Source organism: Heptranchias perlo, chromosome 38 (genome assembly GCF_035084215.1).
Source record: "Heptranchias perlo isolate sHepPer1 chromosome 38, sHepPer1.hap1, whole genome shotgun sequence".
Classification (NCBI taxonomy): Eukaryota; Metazoa; Chordata; class Chondrichthyes; order Hexanchiformes; family Hexanchidae; genus Heptranchias; species Heptranchias perlo.
In genome coordinates, this window is record NC_090362.1 from 5,101,127 (window position 1) to 5,114,560 (window position 13,434).

The 13,434-nt window shown below is 41.0% G+C and overlaps 1 protein-coding gene across 1 annotated transcript in view; it reads right to left on the reverse strand.

Moving 5' to 3' along the window:
* Window positions 1–7,489: 7,489 nt before the first annotated feature.
* Window positions 7,490–13,434, reverse strand: part of tbc1d2b (TBC1 domain family, member 2B) — a 142,201-nt gene continuing 136,256 nt past the window's right edge. Inside the window, exon 13 of the mRNA XM_067973325.1 lies at window positions 7,490–9,826. Within this exon, the coding sequence (XP_067829426.1) occupies window positions 9,628–9,826 (199 nt within the window). The 3' untranslated portion in view covers window positions 7,490–9,627. The remainder of the gene's footprint in view (window positions 9,827–13,434) is intronic.

Sequence of the window (13,434 nt, forward strand, 5' to 3'; positions counted from 1 at the left end):
AGGTTAGTCAATGTACAAAACTGTCCAAAGTTGCCTATTTTTCCATAGAGGTTACCTGGCTGATTTAGTGTCCTTCATTTGATATTTCACAAATTAATTCCCTCAGTACATGATGCCTGAGATATTCGTGTATATACATTTGTAGAAGTGTTGGATATCTGTAAACTCGATGTGAGGTCTTGGTGGAGTGGATCCATTGGAAGCCTCTGTGTGCGTAAATAGCACAAAGCATGAGGAGACTGTGGGGTGGGATACTGGGGAGGGCCATGAAAAAATTATAGTTGAGTTGAGCTTTGTCATAAGCTGTTGGTTAAGGGAGGGTGCCTGTTAAAAGGCACTCTGCTTTTTATAGCCATCCTCATCGTAGGATTCGTAATGCCTGAAGATTCCAGCAGCTCCTCTACCTGTACACCAAAAATACCTTTTTTTGGTCAAAAGGCAACTGTAATAACTGCAGTTCTCATAAAAGTGATGCTAAACCCAGCTATACCAGTCTGTGGAGCAATACTCCAGAAGGCTGGGATCACACTGGCAGGGCAGGGCATGAACTGCTGCTTCCAGCTGTAGCTTAGCAAGCTGCATTTGGTCCTTGATTGGAATAACAATTGACAGTAAAATGCCCAGCTCTGTGTCCAGTGAGTGCCTGTAATTGTGTGGCCCTTTGGTGAGCAAATCCTACCCAATGGGCCTGGTGGCATGTCATCCTATAGAAACATAGAAAGTAGGGGCAGGAGTAGGCCATTCGGCCCTTCGGGCCTGCTCCACCATTCAATATGATCATGGCTGATCCTCTATCTCAATACCATATTCCCGCTCTCTCCCCATACCCCTTGATACCTTTTGTATCTAGAAATCTATCTAGCTCCTTCTTAAATATATTCAGTGACTTGGCCTCCACAGCCTTCTGTGGTAGAGAATTCCACAGGTTCACCACCCTCTGAGTGAAGAAACTTCTCCTCATCTCAGTCCTGAGACTGTGACCCCTCGTTCTAGACCCACCAGCCAGGGCAAACATCCTCCCTGCATCCAGTCTGTCTAACCCTGTCCTGATTGGATCCTCATTGGTACATTAATTAGCCAGGTGCGTCCACCTGCTTGGACTGTCCATCGAGATGCTTAGGCTTTGCCTCGTGCATGGTGGATTTCCTATGCCAAGAGAGGGATTGAGTCTGCAACTAGCATAGTCTACAAGGCCTACCTCAGAGTTTCATTGGATCCTCTATGGTTGGTCTATCTTAGGGGTGGATCTTGATAACTTACCACTGTCGGCCAGATCTTCATGATTATGATCCATGGGGATACAGCTGTGGGATCCTGTAAAAGCTGCCTTGATGTTTTTCATGAAAGATCTAGCGGAAGGATTCCACCCTGGAACCAGTAATGTGAGGTCTTCAGTGATTCTTACACTAATTGCTTTGGAATAGTTGGAGCTTTGATCTAACAATGTGCCCTTAGAATTAGTCATCATCTCACTCCTCCACCAGTTGAGATTTTAGTCTGTCCTACTATTGCCAAGAGCAGATTTTTTTATTGGTTTTGCAAGTAACCGATGTCTTGTTCAGAAGTCAAACTGATCTTGCCCTGGACACTGCAGAATATAAATTCTCACTGGAGTCTCTTTTACACGTGTTTGTTTTTGTGGGCAGAAGCAAACCAGATTTATTAGTGTAAACGTTGGGAATGCCTCCTGGAATCTGCACTAAACCCAAGCACTAGTACAAAGCAGATTAAAGAAAATACACTTTTTCACATTACAAAGGAAGATGGCGCACTCAGAAGTGTTCCCCAACTCTCACTTTAAGAGGGAATAGGATGGATTAGTACACAGGGGTCTGCAGCACAATGATGGAAGAGCAACTCAGAGGCACAATAGACCAAGTGGAAGTGGGAGACTCAAAAGCACAAATATAACATTAGAAAAGTTAGAAATGCAGGAGGCAATGGGTTTTAAAGACAACGCTATACAGTATACTGCTTCCCCAATTGAACACATTGTGGCCTCCCTTGTGGCCATAAACAGCATCTAAATGCTTCAAGCATCTGCCAATGATGAGAGCTGATTGAGTGTGCAAGGGGCGGTGCCAGTTGCTTGTTGAGTGGTTCTGTAAAGGCTGTAATTCTCCTCATAGGGAGAAATAGTGTGACCTTCATGCATGTTTTACAATAGTTCTGATTATAACAGTGTGAAATAAATACCTGTTTGAGATAACAATTTAACTTAAATGATTTTGTAATTTTTTTCCCATTCAATAAGTTTCCATATGATCATCAATTGATCCACTAATTGTGAACGTTCACCACCTCCTCTCTTCTCTCCCCCACACACCCACCCATTCAATGCTACTTTGAACATCCCCCCCCAGCAAGGATGAGTTAATTTGTGGAGCAACCTCAACCCAAAATAGTGTTGCTCCAATGAGTCACAGGTTAGAATGAGGCACTAGTTCAATGATTCAATTATATATAGAATGTGAAACTGATCAAGACTTTGGCCACTGTATAAATTACTACTTCACTTCTCTAAGTAGTAACTGCTCTTATATATGCATACTACAGTGTCCAGAATATAGGATTTAAAAAACATTTATACTAAATGACAGGTGATAAATAAATTTTGCCCCTCATTCATTGACACAGTGCAATTGGGATGAAACAGCCCCCTCTGGTGGCATTTCAGTGTGAGCGGCTCTATTTTAAACATGAACACAGATCACGTGGGGCAGAGCAAGGAAGTGACTTGTGCTTTAAACAGTCCTTATTTTTAAAATTATGAAAGGTTTTGATACAGTGACCAGGGAACGACCATTTCCTCTTTGTTACAACAGTCTAACATGCGGAACCAGTAAACGTTTGCAATCCAAATGCTCCACTTATGAGGAAGGCTTCATTAGTGAACATCACACACAATGTCAGGAATCTCATTTATGAAATAAACGCTCCGTATCCTCCGTTTATTGTATTGCGTTATTTTACACTGTTTCCACAAAAACAGGCAAAGTGAAGAAGGGGTGTTTCAGAAAAAAAAAACCTAGGAATAAAGAAAACTGCAATCCAAGCCTGACTGATTGGAGAAAAGTTTCCTCTCTGCAGCTGGCTATGGACAGCTTTAGTTCAGTTCCACCTCAGACGGGAAGAAACAAATCAAGCTGAGACATGGAACGAACAGCTTTGTCACACAGTATATGAATACCACCAACTGAGGGACTTCAGTTGTGTGGAGAGGCTAAAGAAGCTGGGATTATTCTCCTTAGAACAGAGAAGGTTAAGGGGAGATTTAATAGAGGTGCTCAAACTTGAGGGTTTTTGATAGAGTAGATGGGGAGAAACTGTTACCACTGGCAGGAGGGTCGGTAACCAGAGGACAATTGGCAAAAAATCCAGGGGGGGAAATTAGATTTTGTTTTACGCGAGTTATGATCTGGAAAGCACCACCTGAAAGGGCGGTTGAGCAGATTCAATAGTAACCTTCAAAACGGAATTGGATAAATACTTGGAGGAGAAATTTGCAGGGTTATGGGGAAAGAGCAGAGGAGTGGGATTAATTGGATAGCTCTTTCAAATAGCAGGCACAGGCCGAATGGCCTCCTTCTGTGGCTGTATGATTCTAACTGCTGGTTAAAGAACCAATTAGAATAAGGCTTTTACATAGTTAAAAGGGCAAAGGTCACGATGAAAACATTTCTAAATGTCTCCAGATGATTCTCCTCCCCCAGAATATGATTTATTCCATTTGTACAATAAAATTGGCCCTTGGAGAGGTTTGAAGTGTGAAAATGTAACCTGGACCCTCGTTGATCAGAGGGTAAAATCCAACTTCACAACTGGAAAGAGATCAAAGGTTTGAAAGTGGATAAGCGGTTTTAAATGGCTCCTAACTTGTGCCCTGTGAATAGCTAAACGGGTGAATAGCATGTCCTTCCTAACTGATGGACAGTTTCTGAAAGCACATAGGCGTCCAGCTCAAGCACACTACAAGGAGCAATTGTTAACCAGCTGTGAAGTGCAGGGTGTCTTCATTTCAAACAACTAAAGAGCAGGACCTAGGAAGTCTGCCATGGAAGAAATTGTAGAAGATAATTGAGTGTCATCTGGTGTGATACATTATCCAATATTAAAACTATATTGGCACAGCACTAATTACTCATTCTGTGGCAAATCTAAAAATTGACTGAAAAGACAGGAGTTTAACAACATTTTAGATTTTTCTTAGAATTTCTTGATTAGCCACCCAATTCGCTAAACAGTGCAAGAGTAAAGAGGTTAAATGTGCATCAGGTGAACGCTTTGTTCTAGAACACAATCTGGAGAATGTTTGAGAGAGTTCTTAAACAAACCTTTAGCCAAAATCTTACACTTCAAGAGTTTTATAACTTCAAGTTGGAAGTCTTTTTTCTCCTCTACACCACACACATTGTTTGGGTCAAAAATTCCACTACTGTAAATTCCCCTCTCCCCACTGATTGTGAAGTTCTTTACAAAAGAAAGTTGATATTTTCCCCATTATACCAGTTAGTTTACACTTCATAGAGGACGGCTAGGCCAGTGTTGTCCAATACGTCAGCCACGGGGCTAATTGAGAATCCAGATGTGGCTAATTGCATTTGATTAGTAATAGATGGTCATTGGGCATGTGATCTCAATACTCATTCATACGGTGTATGTATGTGTATTTTTTTTGCGTTTGTTGGTATAATAGGAAGACGAAAAGCAGAGGGTTCCAGTGTTCTTTGATCATTGCGAGTGCTTTGATTCCTTGGTTACTGGAGGGTGGTAGATATTTGTTAAGAAAATATATACACATGAAGTACATTTACCTGTAGCATGTAAGGTGTGTCCCACTGAAACTAGTGCACGTGGCTAAAATAGTGTCACCTCAGCCACACATGAGCTTAGTCACTTATTTCTATTGCACAACACTGCGCTACACAATAGTCACTGATTACAGCAGCAAGTCACTGCATGTAATGTACAAGCCTTTTTTTGCTCAGCCAGGTATCTGACCCACAGGTAAACCTATCACCATGTTCAGTAATTTCCAAAGTTATTGAGAAATTCACATAGGCTGTTTGTCCAATATGGAGTGCACGCTCTCATTTACCTAAATCCAGAGGGTTTAGGCACAAGCTGCTCAATGAGATGTGTTCCTGTAATAAATTTCCCAGATCCCATCATAAAGTGCAATGAAGTTAGAATTCTATTCAGTAGCCTTTTAATAGATAGAACTGCAACTAAGAGCCTGATAATGGGAATGGAATGTATTTGATTTAATTCATTGCTATAAATATGGATTGTGTAACTACAAGGCAAAGTCGCAAACAATCAAGGGCTCAATGCGATAACTGTCTTTCCATTGAAATCACATCTCACACTGGCTAATTATTGCTCAACAGAACCTTTTGTAGCTCACACTGCCATTATCAGAGGCGTGCTGTGCAGCACGAATTAGACATACTATGTATGCACAGGCATCTGGATTATGGAGCATTACCCTATAGTGAAGAATGGGTTAAAATGCTAAAATGTTTTTATAACGAAGAGGGATTTATTTTCTGGTAATAAGTTTCAGATCATCACAATAAATCTGTAGTTAACAGCATCATGAATCCTTCAGTGAGGAAGATCATGGATTAACAGCGAGATGATCAATATCGATCATGACACCTGCTGCACACTAAATAAAACTACCCTCAGACTTCATTGTATAAAATAATATGCATGGGATGAAATCTAGGCAGCACTCATTCCAGGATCAGTAATCCTCACGGTTTACCTAAACTCCATAACGTGATTACTCCCTGGTAATCACCCCCTCAGGCACCCATTTTTGACCATTGTTTTGCTGGCGACAAAAGGCAATTTTATTACAATTATTTAAGTGCTCTTCACAACAGCTAATTGTTACATGGAATGTATCAGCAGAGGTTTCTGCAGTGACTCACCTTGCCTCAGTGTATAAAGCATTATTATTTGTTTGATTAGGCAATATTTTTTCTGTTCCTCAGCCTTTGAACATCCAGCTCATGTTTAACAAGTAAATACAAATTACTTGAAATATTTTCACCTGCAATTCCCAGCTGATTTGTCAGTTAATGGATTGCATGCGGCCATTTAGAATTAAACTCGACTTTGGACTTGGTTTAGTTTAAAATACCGATAAGTTTAAAGTTAGATTAGTACAATCCTTTTCTAAAGGATAACAAAAGACAGGTGAATTTAGTACCACGGTTGTTGCAGGAGCGCGCCGATCAGGAGCTTCTCGTCAATGCAAAACACAGTCCGGCTAAGTTGTCACTAAAATTACAGCAGTAAATCATTGCCTATAATGTGCAACCAGGTATCTGACACAGAAGGAAACCCAACGCTCAGTAATCACCAAAGCTACTGAGAAATCCACCCAGGTAGTATGTTTGTCCGATATGGAGTTTATACTCTCTCCCTTTAGGGACACACCCCACTTACCTATATCCAGAGAGCTTAGGCACAAGTTGTATAACAAAATGTGTCTGGTAGTGAATGCCACAAACGGTGAACTCAGAATTCAATGCAGTAGCTTTTCAAAGAGAGAAAACTACAACTAATAAAATGAATGAAGTGTATTTGCCTTGTAGTTAGACAAATCCATTATTCCAACTGCTAATGAATTGTTATGGAGTGCTATTTTAAAGTGTTGATAGATATAGAAAAGTACAAACGCAACTTTTTAAAAACATCATTCATTCCAGGAAACTGGTTCCCTTGGCTATTGCGGCAATGGTGCCTGCTCTGATCGACTGCTCATTCTTCTCACCCCATTCTTGGACTGTATTATAAAAATGCTTCATTATTTCCAGAACGAATGTCATAAGTTTTCCCTCACTGATATGAAATATCAACGACAAGAGCTTTTTCCCTTTTTTAAAGTTCAATCCACAGAAGAAGTGTCCTTTTCTTTAAAAAAAAAGCAGCCATGCTATAATGTGCAACCAGGTATCTGACACAGAGGGAAACCCAACGCTCAGTAATCACCAAAGCTACTGAGAAATTCACCCAGGTAGTATGTTTGTCCGATATGGAGTTTATACTCTCTCCCTTTAGGGACACACGAATGCTATTTTCACACCTCAGCCATTCTCTTCTCTCCTACGTATTTTTATCTGTGCACTGACAGCCCACACAAGGCATTTAATGAAACGCAGAGAAGCTGGAGAGATCTTCATTTTCAGGGGAAATTTATGATACGGCTGTGGTCTTACACTTTGGAGGAGCATATTTTTTGGAAAATAAATGAATATTGAGCACTACATCCTTCTCTGTATAATCCAGGAACTGAGCAACAGAAAGATGTCGACTTACTGATGGGGCCATCATTCCCCTGTCCCATTCACAATTCAGAAAGTTGGCCGTTTTTGTAAGCTTGTATAGGGAGATGTACATTGGACCCTCTTTACCAATAAAACAGGTAGACCAAGCACAGTATTTATAAAACATGAAAACTCCTAAAGGTACTTCATTATGGCAAAGTAATTTTAATTTTCAGAATCACAAAGCAAGTTTTCTTTATGCTTCACAAAAAAACCATTAGACAAAACCAAACTGTGTACTTCTGTTAACGTGTCAATAAGTGTTGCTATGAAAACAAACATACTAATATTTAAATGTCACAAAGAGTCAACATTCAGCGTAAACAAAACATTCTCTTTTCTGCTTTCTTCAGGTGCTGGTCATACTTATTTACGACACTTGTAACAGTCTGTGCGGAAAGTATCAGCAATAGCTAACCCAGCAGGAAAGTTTAGATACTCACGATACATTGATATGGCTACAGATATTCAGGAATTACGCGAGATCTTCCCATACCATTCACTCATGGAAATTCTGCAAAATTATATATTTCAAGTCACAAGGACTGTATACCACTGTATAACCGTTTACATTAACCCTTTGAGGACCACAGTAAACAAAGTGCACTAAAGGAGAGGCTGTGTGATACACCTACAGCTCACACGTGTGTCCCACATACCCCCTGCAGGCAAATAAGGTTCGACTATTATGGGCAACGGAACTCAACCGAGACATCAAAGAAATAAAATAATCTTGGTCCGGTTCCAGTCAAACTCAACTAAGTTCATAAAACAAAAATTGCATGATGAAATATGGTCTCACTTCACTGAAACATACACTTCCCTTGGTGCTGATCAAATATGTGGCACATTTTGCCCTTCCTTAGGGCCAAGCGGTAGTTACAGTGAAGTGGGAATTAGGGACAGATCTTCCACCCATTCACGGTTAATGGATGGGAAATTCAGAGCTTAACGTCATCCAAGAGGCCATCAAAACTGAAGCGTGTACAAGAACTGATTCAGTGGTCACTGGAAGATACAGGTTATACATTGCTAGGTGCAATTTATGGATGTAATATGGACAGGAACAAAGTCCATGTATCGCAGATGAACCAATGTAACTTTTCAAATTCCACTTTGCAACAGATTATATAATCCAAGGAGATTATTTTGAAAAGATTGTGACAGATAATGTGCACTCTAGAACCAGCAAATTACATTTTGTACAAAACAGGTAGAAGATGATATGACAGGATAATTCCCATTCTGTAATAAAATCAGATGGGCTGAATTATGTTACTTACACTAATATAATGATCACTGTACAATGAAGTTCATTCTGACTGTAAACATGCAATCGTACTTCTGCTGAATACTCTTATTGGAATCAAAGCTTGAATCAAGATTTGTCGACACCAAGGTTTTCAAAACACACAATATTGTAGTGAATTGATAGTCTGAGCAAGGATGGCTAAATTATATCAAATAGCCCATTTTCCCTACCATATAGAAGGAAAATAGGAAAATCACATGCAGAAATATTTTAAGGCAAATCCATCCACCCCTCATTTACAAATCATTTTTGGTTTTTAAGGAAGCCTGCTTCCCAAAATACTGATATGAAAAACACAAGTAAAGGATCAAAAATAACAGGTACAATTGGAAATCACACTAGACAAGATCACCAGATAACACTGCTGCTAGAAGTCCTGTAATTGGTCCCATGATTGACTAACCAGTACTGACATGTTTTGCCATCACTAAGAGCAAAAGGTTAGCACAGCGTTCCAAGTGCTGGTACCAGATATATTTATACCATCAGTTTGAAGGTTAGTTTGATGCACAATTTTTCTATTGTGTGCAGTTACAGGGAAATATGTCCAGCATATTTCTTCCAAGATAGCAGACAAGTTTTATCTTTTGGAAGAACAGTAAGTAACACTTTAAAAAAAAAAAATTGGATTGCTAAAGAACATTGCTAAAGCCCCCATAGAACATTCAATTGAAAGAGGAGCCCCGATAACAGTGGTACTTAGCGGCCAAAAGGTGGGCTTGCTTACAAAGTGGGATGAGCAATTCATGTTTGAGCACCCACCTCCTCAAAGCTGTCCACCTTCTGGCTCAGCTCAGGACCAGGGAACTGTTTTCCAACAGCAGCGAACGGATTCAAGTGCCAGGTAGCCCTGGGACTCAAACTCGTGACCACCTAATTGGGAAGTAAGCCTTCCACCTGTGTTCTTGGGCCACTCTCTTAGGTTTAGTTATTCAACAAGGCTTTTGGATCAATAAAGTGGGACTGAATGTGCAGTTAGGTGTCCTCATCATCATCACTAATGACATCCCTCCTTTCAGGATTTGCAGTTTCACGTTCCCGTAGAAAATCCTGGCGGATTGCTTCCAGTTCACTCAATTCCAGGCGCACTTTCTCCAAGTGGAAAGCTCTACGATTCTGGATTAGCCGCATTGGAAAGGGATTCATGTCCACAAAGGCAATATTGGTGAGTTTTCTAGAACACAAAACAGCAATTAGAATTCTGGAATCAATTCTGGTGAAACATTTGATCGCATTTCTCCCCCCCCCCCCCCCCCTTTTTATAATTTTCTCAACATCAGGAATGTCAGTGGTGGGAAAATCACTCTTGGCCAAGCTCTCAGCCTCAGTCACAGAATCTCCTCGTTAAGGTGCAAAGGAGGAGGTGAAGAAGCCTGTGGCTCTTCTTGACTGTTCCCAGGATCCACTATGGCTTTTGTCCACAAATTCACATGTTTCACGGAGAATGCAGAATATCCTGGAGGTTCAAAAGAAACGAATGACTGTCTACCACGTTCTTTGGTTCTTTAGGTGTCAGCCGTGGCTCACTGGTCGCACTCTCACCTCCGAGTCATGGGTTCAAGTCCCACTCCGGAGACGAGCACAAAATCTAGGCTGGCACTCCAATGCAGTTCCGAGGGAGTGCTGCACTGTTGGAGGTGCCGTCTTTCAGATGAGACGTTAAACCGAAGCTCCGTCTGCCCTCTCAGGTGGATGGAAAAGATCCGTGGCTCTATTTTGAAGACGATCAGGGGAGTCCCCCCGCCCCCGGTGTCCTGGCCAATATTTATTCCTCAACCAACATCACTAAAACAGATTATCTGATCATTATCACATCGCTGTTTGTGGGATCTTGCTGTGTGCAAATTGGCTGCTGCGTTTCCCCACATTACAACAGTGACCCATCTTCAAAAGTACTTTATTGGCTGTAAAGCGCTTTGGGATGTCCTGAGGTTGTGAAAGGCACTATATAAATGTAAATCTATCTTTCTTTTTACAGCTTTAACCAGTTTGCAAGGAGTTCTTCAACTTGGTCTGAAGTAAACATAGAAGACACCTCCAGACTGGACTACACCAGCTAAGTAGTGAAATCCATTCCATTGGGTGGCTGCCAGGTGTCTGATTTGAGTCATGTGTTTGCAGCATTTGCAGTTTTTAAAATTAGCTATTGTCATAACCCCTTGTGTCCTTTCACTGCATCAGTAAAATGATCTTATTACATTACTCACCACATTTCACCTCTTTCTAGCTTTTCCATAAAACATATCCAACCCCTGTTTCTTCGCTCACCTCTCTTCCAGTTATCAGTTCTGATGAAGGTTACACACCCAAAACGTTAACCTGTCTTTTCTCTTTTATAGATACTGACTGGCCTGTTGTGCGCTTATAACATTTTCAGTTGTTAGTTCAGATTTTCAACATCTGCAGATTTTCCTTTCTATCTGATTTGAATGACATTGCCTTGTTGAAGTGATCAGTACCAGTCTATTTCCCTTAGATTAGTGGATGGTGCTGCTCCGGGAGTTTCGGGTAGAGGAAACCTTGAATGCATCCAACAGGAATATTCTTTTTATTCAAAGGAAATGTAGAGAATGAGGAACTCATTTCCTGGGTTTATTCTGTTAATACTATCCTAGTCACCATCTCCAATCATGAAGCAAACACACAGATCGCAATTTGCAACATATCCTTATCGTAAGGGGAAATTAGCAAACACCAAATGCTTGGCAACCAGGTAATGGTTAAAACAGGGAAAATACCAGGCAATGCACCAATAAACCCACATCAAGTGAGTTTGCACTGACACAAATTGCACACGTCAAGGTAAAACTTTTTTTCATGCACAAAAATCAGACACATGGAAGAATGAGTGCTGGGAGTGGAGAACAAGGCAGGATGTATGGCTGCTTTAGGAGAGCCCTCGATCAGTGGGCACACTGCAGAATGTCTCTGTTGGAGCAGAGGGAAGTCCTGGGTGCTTCGATGCCCACTTTTGAAATCAATGCCTAGGTCTGGTAAGAGTAGTTAGTTCTGAGGCTACGTTAAAATTGGAGAGTTTTAGTTAAGTTGGTGCTCTTGGCTGTACGTACACACACGTTGATCTGTGACAGAAACCACAATTGAGAAAAGGAACTGACTTATGAAGCCTCATCACGAGTGACATGCGGTGACAAACAGAATCTAAATTCCCCAAACACTCTATGAAGCACAAGGAGAAGAACTAAAAACATCTGATCTCCAGATACTTTGCAAAAATGAGGATATGATAAACAAAGCAGTTCTAGGCTAAAGAGTAAACCAACCTTCTACTGGACTTGACCATGCAGATGGATTTTTGGTTTGGCGAGGGTGGAATTTGCCCTTTCTGACTTGTGCCACTGCTCACCTACATCTCCCAGTAGGCCACGCTGACCCCATGACCTCTATATAGGGTTTGAAGCCCAGCTTCAGCTCTGTCTGCTGCACCCCCACCCACCCCAGGCAGGCCCATTCAGCGCGCTCCAGGAGCACCTCCCATGAAAGCAAGCCGTGACGGTGCCCTTCAGCCTGTAGCAGCCACAGCATTCTTAATCGTCCATACAATAACTTCCCATCCCAGCTCGTCGTCAACCCTCAGCTCAGAACTCACTGACAGCGCCAAAGAAAAATTGACCGTGTTGAGAAGGGAAGGCAGAGATGCAATAGTCAAAGAACAAGCTAGAGAAGCAGACTATTTGGTTCTGAAAAGGTTTTTGAAATTATTTTCATCTATGGTTATTTAGTACAAGTTGAAATGGATAAGTGGTGAGGCACTTATATGGTGCTATGCTAGATCAATGGGTGGAGGCAATAACATCTCCCTACGTTTTAAAAAGTTTATGAAAACAACACAGTAATCTAACCTAAATTACTCTGTTTATCCAAGACAAATTAAGTATTTTCTGATTTTTAATTTAAATTGGATTATGAAATGATAACAGTACTTCTAGGTTTTCTTTTATAACTTAGCCAGACCAAAGTAAGACAGTACCTCAAAAAAAATTGTACATTACATAAAACTCAAGTAGAAATGAATAGAAAAGTATAGTTTTCCAAAGTACTAGGATTAAAATAAAGATCTTAGATTTTGTGGAATTTCAAGTTTGACATCAGAATCCATGTTTTGCAACAACCTTGTAATGTACACCCGGCCAAAATGATCCCATGAATAGAGAACAACAACAACATGCATTTATACAGCGCCTTTAACGTAGTAAAACATCCCAAGGCGCTTCACAGGAGCGTTATCAAACAAAATATCACACTGAGCCACATAAGGAGGTATTCGGACAGGTGAAAGAGATAGTGTTTAAGGAACGTCTTAAAAGGAGGAGAGGGAGGTAGAGAGTTGAAGAGGTTTAGGGAGGGAATTCCAGAGCTTAGGGCCTAGGCAGCTGAAGGCACGGCTGCCAATGGTGGAGTGATTAAAAACGGGGATGCACAAGAGGCAATAATTGGAGGAGCGCAGAGATCTCGGAGGGTTGTAGGGCTGCAGGAGGTTACCGAGATAGGGAGAGGCGAGACCACAGAGGGATTTGAAAACAAGAAGTTTAATGACCATTGCTAATTTAACCAGTTCTTTCCCTAATAAAGTTTCTTCACGATATACATAACCGAGAGACTCACTTTCCAAGCCATTGAGAGAGCAGGTTCTGAAAGGGTTTTTATAATGTATAGTTTGAGAGCTCTAAACAGTGTGTACAGTAGCTTATAAGGTACTATGTACCATAGCCTATTTCTTCAGAGAACTTGTAGGCTAGTGGCTTTTATAAAGAATGCTGCTCT